Source organism: Urocitellus parryii, chromosome 11 (genome assembly GCF_045843805.1).
Source record: "Urocitellus parryii isolate mUroPar1 chromosome 11, mUroPar1.hap1, whole genome shotgun sequence".
Lineage (NCBI taxonomy): Eukaryota > Metazoa > Chordata > Mammalia > Rodentia > Sciuridae > Urocitellus > Urocitellus parryii.
In genome coordinates this window covers 13,489,478-13,514,532 of record NC_135541.1, presented here as the reverse complement: position 1 = coordinate 13,514,532, position 25,055 = coordinate 13,489,478, and the positions used below count along the sequence as shown (strand labels likewise).

Here is a 25,055-nt window from a genome sequence, read left to right as displayed (position 1 = left end):
TGGGAGGCCCCGTCCAGCTCCCGGAAGGCTGGAGGGAGGTGAGCGCCAGGGAGGGGCTGGGCCGCAGGACGCGCGGGCCGGGAGGCTGGGAGGGGCCTGGCGGGGGCGGCCGGGCGGCACCCAGAGCCCGGGTGTGCAGTCCGGGGCGTCCGGAGCGAAAGCTCCTGGGTGCGCGCGAGCGGCAGGCGCTCTCGGGTTGGTCCGCCTCGGTCGGGCCGGGATCTAGGCTCCTTCAGCGCCGGCTGGGGGCGGGGGGCGCGGCGAAGGCGGCGCTGCAGTGCCCGCCGCGGCGGGCTGGGGGAGCTGTGCCCGCCTGTCCCTAAGGCCCGGGTGGGGACCAGGCAGCTGGGTCGCCGCGCCTCTAGCGAGGCCGGACTAGGCGGCGCGCAGCCAGGCGTGCCCTGAGCGAGCTTGGGCCCCAAGTCTTCCTGGGCGCCCGGCCGGGGAGGCCCCGGGAGGAGCCCAGTCCCGCGGGTTAGGGTGGCCGCGGCCGCTGCCGCCGCGTCCCGCCCCCGGGGGGTGTCCCGGGCCGCTGGGCCCGCCCAGGTAACCCCATCCTCGGCCCGCCCCCGGCCCGCCCCCCCGGCAGCCCGCCCGCCTCCGCCGCCGCCGCCGCTGCCGCCGCGGCATCCCGGCTCTGGGGCGGCGCTGACAGTCTGGTCCGCGCCGGGCAGCGGGCGCAGCAGCGGGCAGGGCGGCCGGCAGGCACGGAGGCAGAGCCCCGGCGCCGCGCCCCAGCCCACCCGCGGAGCGCCCACCTGCCGCCCGGACGGGAGGCCCCCCGCGGCCGCAGCGCTGCCCGGGGCCGGGCGCCCGCGGCGGCACCATGAGTCCCCGCTCGTGCCTGCGTTCGCTGCGCCTCCTCGTCTTCGCCGTCTTCTCGGCCGCCGCGAGCAACTGGCTGTAAGTCGGGCCGGGACCGGCAGCGCCGGGCCGGGCGGGGCGGGGCTGGGCAGGCCCCGGGGGCAGCGGCCGGTGCCAGGCGGCGCGGGGCAGCGGGCGCGGGGGCGCCCGGCAGGTGTCTCGGCCGCCGGACAGAGGCTCGCTCGCTCGCTCTCTCTGCCGCCGCCGCCACTGCCGGGCCTCCATCTGAAGACCCTGGGTCCCGTGCTCCCCACGTCCCGCTTCCTGCCCAAAGGCGCCGGGGATGGCGGCGTAGTCCGCACCCACAGGCGGCCCTGGGCGCCCCAGGGCGCAAGGGGTGCGAACACGGGGCGGCGGCCCAGATGGGGGTACCCTGCTCAGGGCGCAGCCCAGCGGGACTGACAGGTCACTGAGGAAGCCCATTACAGGGAAGGGCTCCGGGACATAATAGCAGGTTAATCCCGAGAAGTCTGGGAGCGAGCTCCCCGCGCGAAGCTGCGCCGCGCTGCGGGCTGGGCTGGAGGCGTGCAGGGACCTGTTTCTGCTGGGAGGGAGGGAGCCAGGCTTAGAAGGAGGAAAGGGACCGGGACACCGAGCCTCTGAGAACCCGCTGCCGGCTCTGGTTGGACCTTGGTTTTCCCTGGAGCAAGAAGAAACTCCTTGCAGCCCTTAAAGAGGACAACAGCCCCCACCTCCACGCGTCTTGCCTAAGGAAGAAATGGGTGGTAACCACTGGTGACCTGTCTCTTTCTCCTTGACTGGGTCTGCTCAGAGGGTTTCCTGGGAAGGGGCAGGATGTTTGCTGGGGGAAAGAGAGCTAAAGGGATGAGCTGCTCTGAGCCAGTGAACGGGAAGCAAGAAGAGGACGCTGGACTCCTTCATCCCTCCCAAGTGACACTTCCCCATGCCCCAGGCTTAACCCTGGCCCCAACTCCTCCTGCCCAGTACTCTTCCCCCATCCGCTGTGGGCAGCCAGTGGGGAGCCAAGCTCCAGTATTGATCTGAAAAGCATGAGGTGGGAAGGGGGATCGCCAACAGTGTAGCTGGGGTTACCATGGAGACAGCAGGAGAGGAAAAAATTCTCTCTGCATCAAGACCAAAGAACAAATATCTCCCATGAAATTGCCCCGAGTGTCCAATGGCTGTTGCTATGAGGTCATTGTGGCCAGCCGGGCCCCTGCAGGCTGGAAGGAGTGTGTTTGTTGGGGTCAGAGCCACCCAGGGCTTTGGGGGACGGAGGTGATGTGGAATTCTCCCAGCTGTTCCGAGAGTGAGCTACTCCAAGACAGCCCAAAGTGGCTGTGGCGCTTTTGTTTTTCTTGGAGCCTTAATTTGATTAACACTTCAGGAGCAGTGGCAGTATGTACAGAAACCAGGGCACCACCACCTCGTCCCTCTGGCCCCCTGCAGACCACCCCCCTCAGTGGAGCCTGGATCAGAGAGCTGAGGAGGGGAGCTGGTTTGGATGTGGGGGCTCTGGAGCTGGCTCTTAAATGCATGGGCTCAGAGCTGAGGTCCCCAAACAGGTCTGAGTATCAGGAAGAACAAGAACTGGGTTCGACCTGCCCGGCACGGAGGGAAGCAAAAAAGCAGAGGACAAAAGTGGCAATTTGAGTGCGTGACCCAGGCCTTCAGGGAATACGGGGATATCGGCAGTGGAAAGACAGGCCTGTAGAGCATTGTGGCCTTTTGGCTCCCTTTACAGATGAGGAAACTGAGACCAGGGAGCAGAAGTTACTTGCCAAACTCAAGTTGAGAATGGAACCCAGGCACTCAGACTCCCAGCCCCTCCCATGAGACTGTCCCAAACTGAGCCAGTGTGGCCCAGGTGATATTACCACCCACCTTCAGCCACATCCACGCCCAGGATCTCAGGCAGAGACACAGCCCTGGCTTTAGGTCACACAAACCCCTGGGGAATTCCAGCTCCCTTCTTGAGCCTGTGCTGCCATGAGGGGTGGGTGAGGAGGGGGGCCTGGAGGGAGAAGGGAGTTGGCAAACCTGTTCTCGGTGACTGTGATGGTTCAGGTTGCCATGCAGCAGGCTCTGGGTGTCCCAGCTCTCTCCTGCTCCACCAGGGCTCCGAGCCAAGGGTCTCTCTGCTCAGCCCAAGGTGAGAGGAAGAGGGCCTTCCCAGGACCCTGTGGAACCGGGGGTTCTGAAGGAGAAGAGACCCAGGGCTCTGTCCCCCCAAGCCAGTGTCACTACCTAATGTTTATCACCTCCGTCCCCAGGCCAGAGACCGGACCAGCCCTGGGGAAAATAGATGTCACAGCCAGGCTTCCTAGGAGCTTGGGGTCCAAATAGAAGGACACATAAAACAAAGCCACAAATGGGTGGGACAGTGCATGCCACATGGCTGTCGGGGGAGAGAAATGAACAGGAGCAATCAACAGGGGAGTGGGGGGGGACACACCACTTGGCCTGCAGGCCCTGGGATCCTGACAGCAATTCCAGGATAATAACTCCCTAGTCCAGAGAATATTCAAATCCCAATTTACAGATGAGAACGGTTGGGATCCCAGAGGTAGTGCTCCAAAGCCACCTAGCTGGTAAGTGCAGAGGTGTCTGGCCCGGAGCTGCCTCTAGGAGAAAAAGCTGCAGTCAGGCAGCTGTCCATTCAGCGAGGTGGTGACACTATCTTTTCAAGGGCGAGCCAAGCTAGAGGCCTGACCCCGAAAGGATGGCTGGCAGCACCCACCAAGGGATGAGACCTGGGTGTCCCCTCCCGTCCCAGCAGAGACATCCATCCAGGGATGGTCAACTGGCCAGTAGCAGAGCTGGTACTGTCTGTTGTCTCAGAAGGGCAGGTGGCCCGGGGTGGGGGGAGGCCAGGTGTCCTGCTGTGTGCAGCTGTTGGGCAGGACAGAGCCTGGAGCTGGGAGGACTCTGCAGCCTGAGGCCTGGGCAAGCCCAGAGAAGCTGGGAGCTGCAGACTGGGCTTGCATCTGGCACCCAAAGCAGGCTGACAGCTTGCGGCAGCTCCTGCTCAGAGGGAGGGATGTGCACAGTCCTCTGCCCTCAAGGGGGCTGCCCTACCACGGTCCTAGGGTCAGAAATGATTCTGAATGGTCCCTCTGGCCCTGAGACTTCACCAGGAGACAGGTGCCACTCCCAGCTCTGTGCCAAGTGCTGGGCGGCCTTGGTGGGCCTCTTTTCTTCCCTCTGGGCCACTGTCCTCTGCAGCTTATTCTCAAACCCAAATGGAAGAACTGGCAAGAGCAAGGGAATAGATAAGCCAAGGCTTCATCACTGTGGGTTTCTGGGGGAGGTCAGTGGTGTGCTGGGCAGGAGCCCTACCAGGAACCCAGCAGGCCAGGGCAAGGAGTCCCTGCTGTACTCAAGAGATGGGCCAGCAGAGTGGCCAAGTAAGTCTTGGGGACAGATACCTGGAGTTCCACCCCAGCTCTGCTACTACGGCCCAGTCCAGTGACCTTAGACAGGTTACTTAACATCTTGGAGCCTCCGGTGCCGCATCTGTAAAATGGTACCCATTGGTGCAGATGGGACATACACAGTGGTGTTGGGAGGAAAGAGCGAGCCCGTGCATGTATTGTGCTGGGCACAGTGCCAGCACACCAAGAGAAATGGTAGCCACGGGGGCTGGTGTCAGTGGGCTAGAGTCCTGTCTGTCTATGGGAGGATGGAGGGACTGGCCTTCAGGTGGCCCTCGAGCCCATGATTGTACACAAACAGGAAACTAGACTGCCACCCGCTCCTCCTCAACAAGGGTCTCCACAGGAGCCTCAGAGAGCCAGGGAGACCCCGCCTGGCTCAGAGGCATCCTGCTGGCCAGGGGGACTGGTGCTGGAAACACCCTTCAGTGCCCACAGGGGAGGCGGAGGAGGCCCCACCTGCCCTGCTGGTCCAGGTCCCACAGGAGTGTGTCTCAAGGCTGATCTCCTAGGTGCCTGCTTGCCCAGGGAGGATGTGTGACTCTTGGCATGGCAGAGTGAGGCCCAGCTCTCAGGTGGCGCCTCCCCAGTCCAGGTGTGGGGGAAAGCCAGCCCCACCAGGAAAGAGGTAGCCCATCTCCCCCAGGAATATCTCATGGCTCCCCAGCTAAAAAGAAGCTCTCCCTTTCCTCTAAAGAGTAAGAGCCCATCTCCTTGGAGCACCTCCCATGGTTCTGGGCAATGAATTACCATCACTACACCCAGAACTTTACAGTTTAAACCAGGATTTCCCTCAACCTTGGTACCATTAATATTTGAGGCCAGATAATTTTTTGGTGCGGGGCTGTCCTGTGTCCTGCAAGGTGTTTAGCAGTATCCCAAGCCCCAACCTGCTGGAAGCCAGGAGCACACACACTACCCACCCCACACCAGGTGACAACCAAAAATGTCTGCAGACATTGCCAAATGTCCCCTAGGGGCAAAAGCACACCCCCACACTTCGAATGCATGGTTCACAAAGCACTTTCACGCCACCCACCCTGAGCCACTCTACCTTCCTCCCCCACTTCAGAGGACAGGAGTGTCTTACTCTCAGCCCCACTCCAGAGGCCAGAGGTGCAGCAACTTCCCCAAAGAAGCAGCTTGGCTGGCTCTCACATGTCCAGGCCTCACGGTTTCCGTCCCCTGCCTGCAGAACCATCTCACGTTATACATAAGCTCGGCAGCGTGGCTTCTGCTTCGGAAGGCCAAGGCAGTGCGAGTACAGCCCTGAGGACCCCCAGGCTGGCACCCCCAGCCTGCAGAAGGTGCTCAGCTCACACTCAGTGGACAAGGAAGGAAGGACTCCTTCACCCCAGAACATTCCTGTCCAATGGCGGCCCATCTTCAAAGCCCTTGAGTAGGAGGAAGGCTTCCCTCCACTGCCCCAAGGTTCGGTGATACTAAAATGCGCCCAGTGAGTGTCAGGAAGGGTGGCTGACCCCAGCAGATCTGCAGCCCTGCCGCTCTCCTCAGCCAAGGCAGACCCTCGAGTCAGACGGGGCTGCTTCTCCCCTCCTCGGTGGGGCCCTGGGACCGGGCCTGCCGGAGGGGCTTGCTCAGCAGCAGGAGCCCCAGCTGTCTGCCGTGGTTGACTTTCTTCCCTCAACCCTGGATTAGCAGTTGAGCAACTCAGCAAGCTCCTGACAAGACAGCGCTCCCCAAACCTGTTGAAACTCGCCCAACTCTGGCCCTGTGGGTGCTCTTGGAAAAGCCAGTGTTTGCAGCAATCCTCCTCCAGTTCCTCCCTCTGAGAGGAAGGGCTCAGGCGGGGCACAGGCAGGCCAGGAGCTGGGGGTGACAGAGCCTGCCATTGGCCCCTGCAGTCACCCTCTGCTCCCAGGGAGCTTGCAGCAGCCAGGGCTGGTTTGTTCTGTAAACCCAGCTGGGAGGTGGAGCAGGACCCAGGGTTGCTTTCCAGATTTCCACAGGAGTTGCCAGGTTTTATCTCTGAGACCTGAACTGCATCTTCTGTGAATGAGCCAGACCCCGGAGAAGGCTCTCTCCCCACCCTGACCCCAGCAGCTCCCCCTTCCCCACGCAGTCCCTCTCCGCCTCCCCCACTCCTGGCAAACTGAAACCAAACTGCGTTTTAAGTTCCCGCCAAGTCAGGGCCAGGGCAACCCCTGTGGTGGAGGGGACCGGTCTTCAGAGAGGGATGAAGGCAGGTGGGAGGGAGGGACGCACCCTCAGGGATGTCTCCTTCGGGGGCCCATTTTGCACAGCAGGGGATTGCCTAGTGGGGCCTCTTTCCCTCTGGGACTCTGAGCCCTTCCCACCCCATTTCTCATTCTGTGATCTCATGATGAGGTTCCAGGAGTTTTCCCCAAAGCGGGAGACGGCAGTGTTCCCTCCTGAGTCAGGGGTGCCCTGCTTCAGGGTTTCAAGAACAAAGCAGACGTCAGAATTGGCCGCGGACAGTCCTCAGGGTCACAGCTTCCTGCATGGGGGTGCTCTGTCTGCCCCCTTCAAACACATCGAGTACTTCCTGGCATCAGGCATGGTGCGAGGCTCAGGGCCACGCAGCACACTTGTGGGAAAGCTGGAGTCCGCCCCCGGTCTTCTCCTGCAGTCCACAAATCAGATCTGCAGCCCCAGAGCCCCAGCCGGTCACTGCACAGGAGGGGAGAACAACCAAGGTCTGCCCACCCGGCCAGCAGGGGGTAGGGGACATTCGGCCACAGGTTTTCCCAAGTGTGGGCCTTTAGAAGGTACCTGCCATAGCCCAGGAACTCGCTGGAAACTGGGAGCCACCCCAGCCTCACTCCAGGAAGCCAATTCTGGCTGCAAACAGCTCAGCTGGGGTTTCCAATGTCCCTTCATGCCCCACCGCAGCCTCCCTCAGTTGGGGAGGACACTTCAGTGGTCCAGTGGCCACAGGGCACAAAAGGCTTTCTAGCCTTCTGCTAGGGTAGGGGCAAGGCAGGTCAGGAAATGCCTTCGCCTTGACACCGCTCCCCCCACAGCATTCCCTGCCAGGGCAGAGGAGGAAAGTTCTCACCAGCTGGCACAGCACCGGGCCTGCAGACCCAGGACCAAGTGGCTCCTCCTTGGCCCTGGGTCAGCCACCAGCTCTCCTGGGGACAAACACAGAGAGATGGGAAATGGGAGGGGAGCTCCCAATAGGAAGTGGGGTATCTGGAGCTTCAGGAGTGCCAGGAGGCTGCAGGTCGTGGCCACGGGCGGCCAGAGGAGTGCGAGTGCTGAGGCTTCTGAGGGTAAAGGAGCCAGGGATCCCAGGGACAGCATGCAGGAAGGAGGGGGAGGCACTCCAGAAGAGGCCATCGTGCCCTCCAACTGAGGGAGGCTGGAGCCCTGGGAAGTTGGCTGAGGCAGGGAAGGAGGGAGAGCCGAGGCAGCCCGCTGCCCACCCGCTACCATGAGGGTCTCCACTGCCAGCCTCCCCACTCCTACGGCTGTCCTCCAGGGTTCAGACCAGCAGCAGCACCTCCTTCACAACCCAAAAAACATGACCCCTGAGACACCTCCCTCCCCAACACGCCCCTCTCCTGTTCAGAAAACACGGGGCTCTAGAAAGATCCCTCCACAGCAGCATCAGGTCACCTCACCCAGCTCAGTGTCTGGGGACCTCAGAACCACAGGCCATCTTTGGAGCGTGAGCATCTGACCCCCAGGCTCAGGAGCCAGAATGACCTGTTTTGAACTTCTGACCACCCTGACCGGCTCACGACCTTGAACACGTGCCTTTTGAGTCTCAGTTTCCGCATCTATGAAATGGAGACCAGCCTTCCCGACCCGCTCTGCATTGTTGTAACAGGACATGCTGAAGCATGTAACTGCTGATTAAGGGCACAGGTGACAAGGGAAGGGAAGGTCCCTGCTTCCAGTCACCTCTCATTCCTAAAATGATTCCCATGTCCCCTCAGCACCCTGACTTGTAGCCCTTGCACCCCAGGGTCCTAGCTTTTGGTCTCCTGACACCAGTACCATCCCCCCCACCTTCCCTGTCCTAGGGCCCACCACATGGGTCACAATCACCAGGAAGCCCATTCTCCAATTCTGCAAACTCTGGAGATTCTGCCAAAAATCTGCAGTTGGGGGCTGGGGGTGTGGATCCATGGGAGAGTCCCTGCCTAGGATGTGGAAGGCTCTGGGTTCCATCTCCAGCACCACAGTAACAACAAACAAACAACAAAAAGAAACCCTCCAGTTGGGATCCTGTCTGAAGTAATCCACATTCCCACTGGGAGTGTGCGTCTCTCCCTGGGTGTGCTCAGCTGAAGGCTGGGGCCCAGGCCTAACAGGGTCCAGAGAGCCCAGCATCTCCACTGAGATGGCCACAGGCTATGTGGGAGGCAGTGAGAGGGCCCCTGGAGTCCATCTGGATAAGGATGGTGACCCAGTAGTGCTGCAGCGAGGAGCAGCACCCGCCACGCGCACATTTCATTTAGTTTCAGGGGTTGAGCATCAGTCTCCCCATTTTATAGAACACACTGAGGCTCTGAGATGTTGCTAACTTGCCTCCAGTGACACAGAGATGCAATTCTGACCAGGCTGCTCCCTACAGCCCTTACTACACTGCTTATCATAAAGGACAGGGTCTCTGGACCTGGGACAGCGTGGAGAGGAGGCCAGCCAGCCACTCGACAGTGGTTATAGGAGCACTGGGAGATCTGACATGATTGGGGGTGTGGCAAGGATCTGGTGGAACCAGGTACCCCTTAAGATCGTGGTCCTGGGTGGGGTCTATGGTCCTCTTGCTTCCACCCAGCCGTGTCCCCAAGGCAGCTCTCTGCTCAGCAGACACTCCATTTCCTTCCGGCTCCCCCTCCTGCCCGCCTGGCCTCCTTCCTCCCTGGTATTGCAGGCACAACCACTCCTGAGGAGGCTCTAAATGTGGCCAGGGCAGGCAGGGAGGCCAAAGGGAGGGGCAGAGAAGCCTGGGCTGGCGTCCCAGCCCCCACCTGGACACCCTCCGGCTGGGACCTGCAACACTGACCTGCTTGGCCTCCCCAAGGCTCCAGTTCTTTCCCTTCCCCTCTCCTCTCCATGTGCAGAGTGAGAGCCTGGGAGGAGTCACGGAGGTGCAGATTCTCCTCTAGGAATTTGTATATTTTGTTTAAAAAAGCAAGCAAACCTGGAAAAGCTTGGGACAAGCCCAGCTAATTTTAGTTTCTAATGAAAACAGCAGGTGGCCGAGAGGATCTGATCTCCCTGGCAGGGCCAGGGCCCTCCAGCCTTGCAGGCTGCGTGCACGGGCCTTGCGGGGAGGGCCTCCTGGGAGGAGCCTCAAGGACCCATAGCCCCCATTTGAGAAGACCAGGGCACGAGCTGGTTGGCAGCGCAGCCGGCAGGGGCAGTCTAGGCTGGTGGGGTAACCTGATCGATGGCAGGGCAGTGGCTGGAGTCCTGGGTGGCCAGGGCAGCAGGTGGCAGATTGCTAAGCCTGGACTCAGAAGCAGCAGGAAGAAGCCTACACGGGGACACCGCACCAGGGCGGGAGAAGCAGGGATGGTCCGGGCCTCCACACACAGGCAGCCGGCACCAGCCAACACCCATCAGGCCCTGTCTCCCTGTGGCTTGGCCGTCAATATTCAAGCCCAACCCTGCTCCAGGGTCAGCAAGTAGCACATGTGTCTCTGGGGAAAAGGTTGAGCCACCTTAGGGCACCAGGAGGGACCCTGGAGGCCCTTGGGACCAACTGGGCCCAGCTCCTAGGGTCCCCAAAGCCCGCAGCAGCCCCGCCTTCCTTCCTCAGCCCTGCCCCTCCCTGCCCTGAGCACTCTGCCAGTAGGTGAGCACAGGGGACCCACCAAGACAAGCCCTATGTAAGGCCAGACATGATGCAGAGCGAGTTGGCAGCCCCCAACCATCCAGCGGGGGCAGGTCCATAGCCAGGAACACAGGGAAGAGAGGGGACTCAGGGCTGCAGCTGCTGACTGGCTGTGGGGCTTTGGAAGTCATCTCACTTCTGTGGGCCTCAGTTTGCTCTTCTGTAAAACCAGACGCTGGGATAGATACGCAGAGACTGTGCAGACCGAGGCCCCCGATGGGCTCCTCTCTCCAGCCCCAGCCTTGCCTGTGTTCAGCTCTGGTGCCCAATTCCCACCACCACCACTCAGACAAGCTCCTAGGTTCTGGGAGTGCAGGGCTGGGGGAGGCTGGGCCTCACGTGCTTGCAAGGGGCAAGGGTTGTGCTGGGGAGGAAGGGGCTGGGCAGTGGGCATTGGTGCCCACCGAAGAGGTTTCTTCCTGGACACTACCCCAGTGACCCACAGCCATGGCAGGCCAGCAGCGCTCCCTAAATCCCTGATGCTGTCATTTCAGCCTATCTTCCTGTTGCATTTCCTGCCTAGAGGAGGATGGTGCTGCCCTCTGGTCCATCTCTCCCCTGGTAACAGGAGGGGCTCCATCTATCAGCCTGGCATGGGACTAGGGGTCTTTGAGGCCTGGAAACCTCTCCATACTTCTGCCAGTAGGAGGAAGACCACCGACTCTGACAGGGGGAAAGGCCCTAGGGACTTACTCATTTATCATGCCCATGAACAGAAGCTCTGAGTGGGGAGGTGACTTGCCCCAGGTCACAGCTGGTGGTTCAGCCAGGCCTCCAAAGCCTACTTCTCCTGCCCAGGGACCCCCTGCCCTTGAATGACTTTCCTAACCAGAGGCTAGGGCCTGGCACAGCCAGACGTGGTCCCCTTGCTGAATACAGAAGGAGTGGCCTAGCTGGGGACAGGCCAGTTCTGTGCCCCTGTGTCAAAAGGCAATAGGGACCTCACCCTTTATCTGAGAGCCAAGTCTGGGTGGGAGCAGGAAAAGATCCAATGCTAGGTGCAACTCCTTATCCCCTCACAGAAGGACACCTGTGGCCTCCCCAAAGCGTGACCTGGCCCATCGCCAGTAGGTGCTGAGCTTTTGGCGCCCCCTGCAGGCCAAGCACGATAGGTGGGCCTGGCCCAGTAGGAGACCCCCAATTCCTTCAGCTATGAGAGTGGGGAGCACCCAGGCAGCATTGAGATGCCAGTTGGCCCCCGTTCAAGATGCATCCTCCTCCCACTTCTCAGTCTTCTTCCTACTGTCCTCCCCTCCAAGAGACTCGGGCTCCTGCCTGGGCCTCATCAGGACCGTATCAGTCTCTTCACATCCCCTGAGTAGGACCTGGTAGAAAGGAAAGGGACAGGAGTGGGGCCCTGGGAGACAGGAGTGCAGGAGGGAGGGGAGGTTGGGCACCTGAGCCCACCCACCTCACACTCGCCCACTAGGCTGCAGGGAAGAGATTGTTACGACACCCCCCTCCTAGGATGTGCCCAGCTGACACCCAGAGGCGTTGCCAATTATGTTCATCCCTCACAACTGCCCTCTGGGATAGGAACTGTCACTCCATTACAAACAGGGAAAGCCAGACTCCAGCCCACACAGGGGATGAGGAAGCTGCCCCTGGGGCTAACACTGCAGAGAGGAGGACAGTGGCACCCAGACTGAAGAAACATCACTGGTACTTACCCAGGCAAGTGGCTTCCCAGCTGTGCCTGGGGACATGTCCAAAACTGAGATGCACGCCAAGCCCTGCCTGAAGCAGGGCTCAGGAACCTGAGTGTTCCTCAAGCCCCATAAATGTTTCCGGTGCACAGCCAGATTGGAGAGCCCTCCCACATGCCCAGCCCACATGCCCGGCCAATAGAACCTGGCTGCTGCCTGCACACCTCCACAGCCAGGGGCAGCCGACTGCATCTTGGCCTGATCCCTAGGTTGAGCAAGCCCAGCTCCCAGCAGCTTCTGTCCACACTGTCGATTCTAGCCTTTGAGTCACATAAAGGAATTGTCATTACTGAAGGCTGTGAAGTCAGGCAAACCAGGTTCAAGTCCTGCTCCACCTCTCACTGGCTGGGTAACTTTGCATATACACATATGCACCTAAGTGTCCCTCTCTTTAAAATGGGGGTTCACTGGCTTGCTGAGAGGATTAAATGCAATAAAGTACTTAGCCCAGTTGTGACTAGGTTCCATAAAAGTTGGCTATGCTAATTATCATCGTCATAAAATTTCCCACATTTTAATAGGACTTTCTATGTACCTTTCGATTCGGTGGCCATTCATTCATTCCCTTTGCTCAGCAAACAATGACCGGTTCCTGTCTCATTGCCTCAGTCCCCATGTCAAACTGCACATATAGATCCCCAGCCTGAGACCAGGAGGGGCAGGCCTGTCACTGGATCCAGAGAGAAGGACCAGTCCCTGGGACAAGTCGGCCCCCAGAGACAGTGGCAGGGTGCTGGGGCAGGCTCTGCAGACCTCTCCTCCTCTTCCCAGGTACCTGGCCAAGCTGTCTTCAGTGGGGAGCATCTCTGAGGAGGAGACATGTGAGAAGCTCAAGGGCCTGATTCAGAGGCAGGTGCAGATGTGCAAGCGGAACCTGGAGGTGATGGACTCAGTGCGCCGCGGCGCCCAGCTGGCCATTGAGGAATGCCAGTACCAGTTCCGGAACCGGCGCTGGAACTGCTCCACGCTCGACTCTCTGCCCGTCTTTGGCAAGGTGGTAACGCAAGGTGAGGGTGTGTGTGTGCGGTGGCAGCCAGGGACCAGCGTGTGAGACCCAGTGGGGAAATGACACACTGGAGGGGCTGGACTAGTCAAAGTCATTTCTGAAGCTAAACCAGCAGGAGGCCTCAGGGAGGGGCACCAGGTAAGGGGAGGACCCAGGCTGAGGCAAGCTGGGGATGGCTGTAGGAGGAGGCCGATGCAGTGCTGTTCCCCCCACCCCGACCCATGCAGAATTCAGTAGTACGCGGCAGTTTCAGTGCTAGTCTCAAGGGAGTGTGAACTGGGATCCTCCTTGTTTTAAGGAGGAAAAACTGAGGTTCAGGCAGGGGACAGGACTGCCCTGCCCAAGGCTTTTCAGAGGGTGAATAGCAGAATCAGGCTTGAGACCTGGGCTCCCGGCCCTCAGCCAGTGCTTCACCCCCTTGGCTCAGCCAAGGAGCTTGTTTCATGGATTTCTACACCTGACAAACCCCATGGAGCACCCCCAGTATGGCCTTCCCTGATACAGCCAGTTCCGGTCCCCCCCCTCCTCGAAGCCCAGCGGGGGGCAGACCACAGCATAGGAAGAGCAGCTCACCCGGCCGCAGCATTAACACGGGCAGATGTTGTTGTAATATTAACTCGGCAGCCATATTGCAGATGAAGAAAATAAAATACAAAGTAACTTGTCCAAGGTCCCAGAGCTAGAAAGTCACAGAGCCAGGACCAACCCACTGCAGGGTCTGTGCTCTTCCCCACGATAGAAAAGTCACCGTGATGGACAGGATAGGAGGTTGACATTTCCCCTGGCAGGGCTGGGGTGCTCAGGGAAGGATTTCTCAAAGACAAAGGTTCTCAGCTTAGTCCAGAAACATGAGAATGCGCTCAACCAAAGGGAGGTGGGCTAGAGCCCAGAGAAAGTTCTAGGGAACAGGAAGGCTCCTTGAGAGGCTCTGAGAAGCACTGTAACCCAGCTGCCTCTTTTTCTACTTCCTGAGCACAAAACTGACACTTCTAAGCCACCAGTCACCGGGGCCCTCTGTGACTTGCTCAGGCAGCAGGAAAAGGTTGCTTGGGCCAACCTTTGTCTTGGCACTTGTGGACTGGATGGCCAGGGCTGCCCAGCTCACTGCAAACCATTTAGATGTTGCTGGAAACCAACTGTGATAGAAATTTGGAAGCCATTCTCCTGGGAGCTGGCAGAGGCCAAGAAAGCACGATCATGCTTGGTGTTGCTGCTCTCGAAAAGAAGCAAGACCCGGGGAGCAGCCTGACAGCAGCCAATCTCCCGGGATGAGGAGGCGCTGCCTGGCTGGGGGGCCTCGCACACGGTGGGTACTCAGAGAGTGTTTTGGGTGGATTGTTGGATAGATCAGCAGGGTTTCATACACCATGTCTGCCAAAACCCCTCACACATGCCATGTCCTGCACCCTAAACACCAAACCCCTTCTCCTTGGGCTCAGTAGTCCCCTCTCTAAGCCCTCTCAGTCCTTTCCTCTGGGCTCTAAGTCTCTTTGTTCTTAGTGGGGATAGGGATTCTCCTCTTATTTTGTAACTTTTTGTTTTGATATAATTTCAACTTATAGAAAAGGTGCAAAAAATAATAGAGGGTATTCCTATGGACCCATTACTGGATCCACCAAATGTTTGTACTTTATAAATAGAGGAGAGTAAGGCAAATGGTCAGACACACACACACACACACACACACACACACACCTTTGTGTAAAGCACCTGTGTTCACACTGCAACATGACGCTTCCAGCCTACAGTGCGAAGCCTCCACCAACCCATCACTAAGGCTTAGCTCCCCCCAGGCAAGGGGATGGCTCAGCTGCCCATTTCCCCACACGTGACCCAGCCTGCCATTGAGGAGAGTCTGTGGATGTAATCTAATGACAGCAGGTTGGGGACCACAGGTTGAAGGTACATAAAAAGAGGGGAGGCAGGGTCAGTGTTGGCCTAAAGATAGTGTGTCCACAGGACTCTGCCATTAAGTGCCTTCCTCACCTAGGGACAGAAACCTAGGAGGGGACCTAACCCTGCTAGAATCTACCAGGCCTGGTGAAAGCTGGTGACAGAGTAGCTTGGTCAAATGTCCTGTCCTCTTGGAGTGGAGTGGAGGCACCCGGAGATTGTCTTGGTCAGAGCAGGCAGAGACCAGCCATGTTCAGAGAACTCTTCTGAGCTCTTCCCATTCACCCAACTCCTTTTCCTATTTTTGGGACATTCTTAAATGCTCTTCACAAACAAAAAGAAAAGGGACTTTTCTCCAGGGGCCTGAGAGCAAGGCACTGGCTCTCAGGAAATCCAGGGATTACTGATGAGGCAGATGGAGGGTGAGCATGGGCAAGCAGATCTTAGGCAGGTGACTTCACTCCTCTGAGCCTCAGTGGTCTCGCTGAGCACATGTGTCCCTCTTAGGGCTGTCACCAAGATTCAGTGAGAAAGCCTGGGAAGTACTTCATGTGGGCCCTGACCCCAGAGGAGCTGAGGCTGTTGCCTTTAGCAGCAACGCTAGCCTGGGCAGACCACTCATCCCCCAGCTCCCAGGATGGGGGACTTGGCAGGGGCCCACATGCATAAGCAGCTTGGCTGAGGTAGTGGCCTCAGATGTGAAAGGACAGAGCCAACAGATCCCACCCTGGGTAGCCAAGGAGCCCCATCTGTTACAGGACTCTCACATGCTTGTGCTGTCTTGCCTTAAAATCATCCTCTCAACAGCTCTGAGCTTGTGACATTGTTCCTATGTCACAGATGAGGAAGAAGGCTCAAGGAGCCGAAGGGTGGCAATGCACCCAGGTCCTGGACCAGCCTGCCTGCTCTTGACTAAGATCATGGGTTAGGCCCATGCCCTCTCAAAGAGTGTTCTCTTTCCTGTAACATGGGAATAAACCCAGAACCAACCTTCTAGGACTCCTGGGGGAGGATTCATACAGAAGGTGCTTAAATAGGGCTAACTGATGCCCAGAGGGCCAGGGCAGGGGTTCACATATTGCCAATACTACCCAAACTTTCATAGCCCCCAATTCCATACTTCCCCACTCCCAAGCTGTGGAGGCCTCTAGAGGCCGGACACGCAGAGAAATAATGATAATGAGGCCAGTGTGTGGTTTAGGGTCAAGCTACGTGTTCTAGCACAAAAAAATCTATCAGGAATTTGGTAAAGATGGTGTCTGGGGCAGCCAGGAATGTGGAATGTGGCAGTTCTTGCCTGAGCAGACATTAAGGGCCAAGACCTGTGTTTAGTCATGGCCCAATCCCTATCCCTGCTCAGCACTGTGCATAATGGTAAACCGTAATGAGTGAATGGAAAGGTCCAGGGCAGGGAGAGAAGCCATGGAGCTGGCACAGGTGTCCTGGGCCTCAAGGTGGGCTGGCCCTAGCAGGGTGGGATGACCAAAAACATTCTGCTTTCTTCCATCTGTGGACAGTGATGGGCCTCCTGCCTCATCACCTCTCTCTGTGACCTCAATCAAGTCCCTGTCCATAGAGGGGACTCAAAGAGCCCTGAGGCCCCTACAGGCTCTGCCATGGTTGGGAGGCACCGTGATGTGTTGGCCATAGCAAAATGAGATGCAAACCTGGGCATGTCTTCCCACTGCCCACGTCTGCACTGTTTAGGACACCTCACTGACTGTCCCCTCTACCCTGGGCTGGATTTGAAATGCTCTGCAGCCCTAGGTACTCTTGCCTTTGTCCTCAGGGCCATATCAGGTGGACCCAGTGAAGGGGGAACATTCTTTCCTTCTGGGTGACCTTTTGGGCCACTTTCTGATGCCATCAGATATATTACAAGAGCTCTGGGAGAGCCAGGCATGGTGGTGCTCGCCTGTGATTCCCAGCAATTCAGGAGGCTGAGGCAGGAGAGTGGCAAGTTCAAGGCCAGCCTCAGCAACTTAGCAAGACCCTGTTTCAAAATTTAAAATAATAATAACAAAAGATGACAAAAACCCTTCTGCTGTTATTTTTTTAAATAACAAAAGGTTATGGATGTAGCTCAGTGACTAAATGCTCCTGGGCTTAATCCCCAGTACACCCCTCGCCCAAAATCAGCTCTGGGGAGGATGTGCTCCAGACACCTCCAGGCTGGAAGCCCCTGAAGGCTTCAGAGGGCAAACACACAAGGTGATTGAGGGGGAAGAACTGTCTGTGGCCTGATTCTGACAGAGGAGGGCAGGCAGGTCAGAGGGAGCATCTGGAGTCCCAGGAAGACAGTGGGAAGGGATGTGCAAGGGTCTGTTTGAGTTGTGGAAAAGGTCACTCTGCAAACCAGTCTAACAGTTTTGTCTGGCCCCAAATGCTCTACACTTTCCCTGGTCACATAATTTTTCACAGGGCTGTCACCAAGATTCAGTGACAGAATGCATGGGAAATACTTCTTATAGGCCATGACCCCAGGAGAGCCACCTGTTATCACCATCCCCTTAAATTCAGAGACTTCCTGGAGGGAGTTTTTCTGGGAGCCCAGGAGCCCGGGGCCGGGTCTGGCCTCACTTGCCTACAACTCCCCCAGGTCAACAGGAAATGCTGGCAGTGTAGGTATTCCCTGGCCTCAACCACAACACCTACCCCGGTGCCCAGGGCATCACCGGGCCCATGGCTCTCTTGCCAGCCCAACTCAACCTCAGACAGTTCCCCGAATACTCCTTCCTGCTGAAATGTCTTTCCTTTCAATATTTGGAGAGACGGCACGTATGATGTGCTCTGCAGAGCCCAGGTCTTGTGTCACACAACCCTCCTTGGTTCCAGTTCCCATTCAGCCATTTGCTGAGGACTCCTCCAGAGTCTGACTGCTGAGATTGTTGTGACCCTAGAGAGCATATGGAAAGGCCCCAGAACACAGTGGGGCCCTCAGAAAAAAATAACTATTGGATCTGCAGAATCTCTCTGAATCCACAGCCCCTTGGAAAAGATGTACTGAGGCCAGACCCAGAGGACACACAAGACAGACTGGTAGAGCCAGAAGACAGGGTACTCTGGGAAGGAAAATGGCAGGAAGGAGCTGAGTGTGAGAAGCAGCAAATGGCTTATAGAAAATAAGGCCAGAGTATCCTTGGCACTTGAGAGTCCTGCCTTACCCTAGTCCAGTGAGCACAAAGCGAGGATCTACCCCTCCTGCAGCCGAACAGGCAAACCCCTGACCCAGAAGCAGTATCTACCATCTTGCTGGGGAAGTCCCTGCTGCTACAATTCCCAAGAGTACCAGGATGCTTTTTCCATGCCTGGGTGGCCTCTGGGGAAAACAGGCCCTGCTAGATCTTCAACTAATGAGCAAAACTTCAGCCTGGGACCTGGGTAGGGTGAGGAGCCCCCCAGGGCCATAGTGATGGAGTTGAAGAGCTCAAACCCAGGGCTAGCTAGAGAAGGCTAAAGGAAGCCAGGCATGGTAGTGCACACCTGTAATCCTAGCGGCTCAGGAGGCTGAGGCAGGAAGATTGCAAGTTCAAAGCCAGCCTCAGCAACTTAGCAAGGCCTTGTCTCAAAATAAAATATATTTTTTTTAATATTTATTTTTTAGTTCTCGGCGGACACAACATCTTTGTTGGTATGTGGTGCTGAGGATCGAACCCGGGCCGCACGCATTCCAGGAGAGCGCGCTACTGCTTGAGCCACATCCCCAGCCCTCAAAATAAAATATTTTAAAAAGGCTAGGGGTGCTGGGATTGTGGCTCAGTGGTAGAGCGCTTGCATAGCATGTGTGAGGCACTGGGTTCAATTCTCAGCACCACATATAAATAAACAAAATAAAGGTCCATCACCCCCCCCAAAAAAAAAAAAAACTTTTCTTTGTGACTCCCTATTAAAAAAAAATGGGGCTGGGAATGTGGCTTGGTGATTAAGCGCCCCTGGGAAGGAAGGAAGGAAGGGAGGGAGGGGAGGAGAGGGGAGGGGAGGGGGGAAAGGAAGAAAGGAAATAAATGGGGTTGGCAGGACTGGAGGAGCCACTGCCTTTGGCTTTGCCTTTGGGGACACAGCAGCATGCCCCTGTCCTCCAGGCCTTCTGGGGTCTCCTGTGCTGAGTAGAGATTGACTGCTCATCACCTCTTAGAAAACCCCCCACAGAGAGAGCTGATCCTGCAGCACATGAAACTTAAGGTACAGCTTTCTTGCCTTCATCCTTGGGAGGTAGGAGATGGACTGCGTGTGTATTCCCAGACACTTAAGGCCTCTGTGAGGCAGAGAATGTCAAGATGGAAGCTCTGGAGCCAAGATTCTGGCCCCACCACTTCCTGGCTGGATGCTTCACCACTCAGCACCTGTTCTCTCATCTATAAAATGAAGTGGGGGGAGGGGGGGTAGGTGTGTACGTGGTTCTGGAGGTTGAACCCAGAAGTGCTCTACCATTGAGCTATGTCCCCAGCCCTTTTTATTTTGAGACAGGATCTCACTAAATTGCTGAGACTGGCCTCAAACTTGTGATCCTCCTGCCTCAGGCTCCCAATTTGCTGGGATTACAGGTATGTACCACCATTCCCAGCTAACAAGGTTAAAAGTACTGATTTCATAGGGTTGTGAAGAGTATGCAAATTAACATATACCCACAGTGCCCAGACACCGCCCAGCAGTGTATTAAGCTCTAAGCTTTAGCTTTTGTTTTATCTTCTTTTCAGAGTCTCTTCCTTCAGGGCCACTCCCAAGCTGAGAATATTATGGTGTCCTTGTTCCCCTGTGGCCAAGGCAAAAGGGACTCTGAATCCCAGGACATGGATATTGATTCAGGGAATGAGGCAGTGGTCTCCCTGGCCACCTCAGAGGAAAGCCTGCACCCCAGGGGCCATTGGCTCTCAGGAGCAGAGGTCAGCCCAGAGCTGGGGCTGGGCCAGAGACTTCCTAAAAACCAAGAAAAGGAGAGGAGAAAGGACCAAGCAAGGTCAGGAGCTGAGGCCACCTGCCAGTTCCATCACCCCTATCTCCTACTCGGACATCCCTTCCCCCTTAGTCTTTGGGGTAAAGATTTGTGCTGGTTCAGGCCTGGAAATACCAGAAATACCAGAAACTGAAATCGGCTGTCTTTGGGCGGCCACAGCATAAAACCAACCAACATGATCCTGCTATTAACCTCGATTAACTTGGAGAAGATTCCACCTCCAGCCATCGAGGCTCCATTGCTCCAGCCAAGCCCCCCAGTACTGGCCCAAAGTGGCCAAGCCAGGGCAGAGAGTGGGCAGTGAAGAGGGTGGGGCAGTATCCCCAGCTCAAGGGCCACACCAAGAACAGGGCGTCCTGAGTGGTTGGGGGCCGAGCTGCCTCCCACCCTAGAACTCAGCTTCTGCTGCCTCTGTCCACAGACATGGGTACAGAGACAGTGATTGTTTCTGTCTGACCACGGTGACTGCTCCCTGGGGCAGCTGGGAGCACAGGCCTGGGTGTCACAGAGGTAATTGCCAACCACGAGGCCAAAGCCTGCCCCCGCCACTCTTGCGGACACAGACCCTCCAGCAAGAGACAGAAGGACAGTCACGACACACAGAGGCCCTCACAGGACCCAAGAGAGGAGCAAGGCCTGCTGTCTGGTCACACACCCAGCCAGCCACGCACACTCTACTCACCCCCAGAAAGAGACTCCACAACAGCTACACCCCCAGGCACAGTTCCTAGGAGGATAAAAACACCCATTCAGGCAGGGGAGGAGGGCCGGCACCAAAATAGAATCACTGAGCAGTCATGGGCAGAAGGAAAGAACCAGAACAGAGGAGAGGCCCAGACCTGTGCTGGAGCACTGGTTCTGTCTCCTCCTAGTAGCGAGACTGCGACCAAGTCCTTCCGTCTCTGAATCTGCATTTCACTGTAATTGAGGATGTAATTTAGGTACCTGGCTCATCAGTAAGAGGGATGAAGTATTAGGAGCTGATGTCATCTGGCTTAAAGGCATCAGAAGGCAAGACATCTTGAGCAATGGGCCCAGCCTAGGAAGGGCCAGGGCAGAGTCAGGGGGAGGAACCCCTCAGAGCTGGAGGGGAGCAGCTGGGGAACAGGTCAAGAAAGTCAGGAAGGCTGGGGCTGCAGCGCCACTCGGCGGCCTCACAGCTGTGGCACGGAACCAGCTCACCTCACCCAGCCTGCCTGGTCTCCTTTACACGTCATATCACTCGACTCCTGGAAAGGCAGTGAGGACAGTGAGGCACAGGAGCCACAGCATGGCCCTGAAGCCAGACCCTCTGCCGGCTCAGCCACGTACTGTGACAACCTAAGTAACCCCTCCGTAAGAAGTTGCCTCCTGCTGCTGAGAGGATGAGCTGGTCCACAGAGTGGTTGAGGTGGTCCCCGCTGTTGGTGCCCACTCAACCCTGGCACGCAGCACTCTGCCCACCTTGCTCGCTCCTTGGCCCACAGCTCCCAGCAGGTCCCACGTACTAAGGAGGGTGCTGAGAAGGAGCCCTGGGACCTAGCCCTGTCCTCCCTCTGTCTCCCCAGGGACTCGGGAGGCGGCCTTTGTGTACGCCATCTCTTCAGCAGGTGTGGCCTTTGCGGTGACACGGGCCTGCAGCAGCGGGGAGCTGGAAAAGTGCGGCTGTGATCGGACGGTGCATGGGGTCAGTCCTCAGGGTAAGCTCAGGATGGAGTTAGGGGGAGGCAGGGCTCTGGGAACCTGGCCCACCCTCACTGGGACCTTCTTCCACGTCCTCTGCACCCCAGGCTTCCAGTGGTCGGGATGCTCAGACAACATCGCCTACGGCGTCGCCTTCTCCCAGTCATTTGTTGACGTGCGCGAGAGAAGCAAGGGGGCCTCGTCCAGCAGGGCCCTCATGAACCTCCACAACAACGAGGCCGGCAGGAAGGTAGTGTGGCACTACCCCCACCAGCACCAGAGTAGGGATGGCACGGGCAGGGTCCCCAAATACTCACCACATGGCCACTCGGGAAATGCTCAGGCTCTCACGGACACAGGCACCTCAGTAGGCCCACGCCCATGGGGTGTGTGGAGCAGGCCCGGGAAGGAGTGGGTGCCACACAGAGTGTGCGCGGCCCTGGCCCTGTACATATGCACCTGTGTACTGAGCACATATGCTCATCCAGCCCTGTCACCCCAGACATCACAAGCTCAACTATGACCCCATCAACGCCTACTCCCAAGGTGCCCTTCCCATCATATCACTTGTCACTGTTTCATGTGGCACTGCCCTTTAGCATCTCTGAGTGCCCACATGTGGGGACAGCACCTTGTTCATCTGTCCCCAGTTGCTTACCAGCCCAGCATGGCAATTAGCAGGTCCTTATACAGAGAAAGCATGACAAGAACCCTCTGACTCTACAGAATCAATCCCCAGGGGCTGGATTCTGGGGTGTCCCACATCCATGTGCCCCTATTAGCCCCCAGCCCCCCCCCAACCTCCACTACCATCTCCTGATGGCCCCTTTCCCCCACCCCTCCCCCACAGGCCATCCTGTCACACATGCGGGTGGAGTGCAAGTGCCACGGGGTATCAGGCTCCTGCGAAGTGAAAACGTGCTGGCGAGCCGTGCCACCATTCCGTCAGGTGGGCCATGCACTGAAGGAGAAGTTTGATGGCGCCACCGAGGTGGAGCCCCGCCGTGTGGGCTCCTCCAGGGCGTTGGTACCACGCAACGCACAGTTCAAGCCGCACACAGATGAGGACCTGGTGTACTTGGAGCCCAGCCCAGACTTCTGCGAACAGGACATGCGCAGTGGCGTGCTGGGCACGAGGGGCCGGACATGCAACAAGACGTCCAAGGCCATCGATGGCTGTGAGCTGCTGTGCTGCGGCCGCGGCTTCCACACGGCACAGGTGGAGCTGGCCGAGCGCTGCAGCTGCAAGTTCCACTGGTGCTGCTTCGTCAAGTGCCGACAGTGCCAGCGGCTCGTAGAGCTGCACACGTGCCGGTGACTGCACCGCCTGTGTTCAGCAACCACCCGAGCGGCCCAGGGAAGGCCAGTAATTTAAAGAGTCTCCCACCACCTCCCCGAGAGATCCTGGTTGTATTTTTTGTTCTGGTTTGGTTTTTGGGTCCTCATATTATTTATTGCCGAAACCAGGCAGGCGACCCTAAGAGTACCAACCGTGGCCTCCCACGAAGCCCAAGGCTTTGTGGCTGCCACTGACCAAAGGGACCTTGCTCATGGCTCTGGTTGTCCACAGAAGGCTGCTGCTGACCACTCAGTTGTTATCTGTGTCCATTTTCCTACTTGCAGACTTAAGATAGGTAACAAGGAGTGTTACAGCCACATGGCTACTGACCCCGCCATCTAGGGAAACAGGTGGCCCTATGGCAGAGGAAATAGGTGCCATCTTGATGGAATTCACATCACCTGGAAAAAGAGCTGACAACTCTCCACCCCACACATACACAAGGCCCTCTGGCAACTTGGCCCTGGTAGCCTTGCCTCTGGAACTCCCTGGAAAGAGCCTGGGCAGGTACCAGGTCAAAGGCAAAGAGCTCACTTCAGCTCTTACAAGGGCAGCTGGAAGGTCAGCCTCTGTGGGACCTTCCAGGTAGGAAGCACAGGTGAGGTGAGGGCAAGAGAAGGCTACAGTCCCACCCTGGAGCCCAGCCTGCCCCAGCACACCCTTTAGCGGAGCCCTCTCGGTACTCCCCAGCCCCTCCTAGCCAGGCCCCATGTGAGTCACCTCTCAGGGTGCTGTTCTCTTGTGAAACTGAGAATGGAAATCTCACACTCAGAGACAGGAAAGGACTGTGCAGAGAGTCCTCCTCCATTATCTTACTCACTTAACTAAATTTACTGAGTAAATACTGTCCAAGGCCTTGTATTGGGACACCTCCCTTGATTATTACACCAGTCCTGGGACAGACAGGCACATGCCATTTCACAGCCGAGGGCAATGCTTACCAGCTCCATAGCAAGCTGAGCAGAGGCAGAGCCACAAGAGTTCTCCAGCCAGGCTCCTCCATGGCCCCTGCACCCAAAGGCACAGACACAGAAGGTGTCTTGGACCTGAGCCTTGAGAGGGGTTCTGGCTGCAAGAAAAGGAATGGAAGCAGCAGGGGCCAGAGACCACAGGCTAGGCTAGAGCCCACGTGGCTGCACAGAGAAAACAGGCTGTGAGAAAAGAGGCGAGTAACTGAAAGGCTCACCAGTGAAGTCTCGGCAGTGGAGACCCCTCCACCCCCAGACCTCCAGGTTTCCAAGGCCTTGGGTGCATGGGGACTTAAGATCCCCAAAAGAGCACCAGCAGTCCAGACTTCTGTCAACAGGTGTGCACAGACACAGCTACTTCTCAGTTGGGCTCCCAACCACCAGAGGACCTTGCTATCGACCCAAAGAGTGCCCCCCAACCCTGTTTGAGGTCTTGAGTTCTAGGATCCCCATTTGGGGTTCCAAGACCCCAAGCTCTTGATTTTAGGGTTCAGTGTCTGAAAGCCAAGTCCAAGATTCAGAATCTGAACTCGAGCCTGCAGAAACTCTCTTTTTGGTTTGTGCCGCCTGATGTTGGCACCCCCTGCAAAGAAGGTCAACACCCTTGGCCCCCAACCAAGCTCTCTGCTTAATGCCTAACCAAGTAAGAGGCCAAAACCAAGTGACATGCTGGAGCCACATTCAAATACAGAGATAATCTCGGGGCCGTCTGGTTCTGATGTGGATGAAAGCTAAGCTGACTAAGGGTCCCCACAGCTGCCCAGCTGGGCCCACTGCCACTTTAGTGGACTCCATTCAGCTGCCTGCTCAGCGCCAGGGAAAACACTATGCCTCACTGGCAGAGCCAGATCCAGACAAAAGGGAGAGTGGGGACCACCCGGCTCCAGGGAGCTGAGCTACTTTCCCCCACCCCGGGGAACCGCGGGCCCAGGCTGCTTGCTGATTGGATGGGCAATGCCCCAAGAAGCAGCGAGAAGGTGTGTGCCCCATCACAGGCTTCAGCCACCTTTCCACCTGCCAGGGAGCACCTCAGAGCTGATCCTCCTGGGGTTATGAAGGCTGTGCCCTAGGTCAATCAGACCACATTCTAGGAACCTCTGAAGAGCCCTACTGCCACTGCCACCTTCACTGCCACCAAGGCCAAAGAAATTCACAACCACAGAAAAAAGCAGCTTCCTTGGACCCGCTCAGCTCCAAACTGTCCCAAATGAAAAAAGAGGAGGACTGACACAGGCCTGTCATAGCTACATGGGGGCTTGGAAAGTGGTCAGTAGACTCACATCCTGCCCGAACCCTTCTCCACCATTCTTATACCAAGGCAAAAGTAATGGCCTCTGAGGCCTAGGGCTGGATAAACCCCAGCTCTGGATGCTGCTTGCCCACTCTGCTGCCCACCCATCCTTCAATTTTTATACTAGGCTCCTTGCCATTGTGA

At 57.4% G+C, this 25,055-nt stretch overlaps 1 protein-coding gene across 1 annotated transcript; it reads left to right on the top strand.

The window, feature by feature from the left end:
- The first annotated feature begins 786 nt into the window (after positions 1-786).
- Wnt4 (Wnt family member 4) lies at positions 787-25,055 on the top strand. The gene is made up of 5 exons (XM_026403591.2): positions 787-903; positions 12,570-12,805; positions 21,199-21,330; positions 21,421-21,563; positions 22,164-25,055. The coding sequence occupies exons 1-5, from the start codon at positions 827-829 to the stop codon at positions 22,629-22,631; spliced, it is 1,056 nt and encodes a 351-aa protein (XP_026259376.1). The 5' UTR covers positions 787-826; the 3' UTR covers positions 22,632-25,055.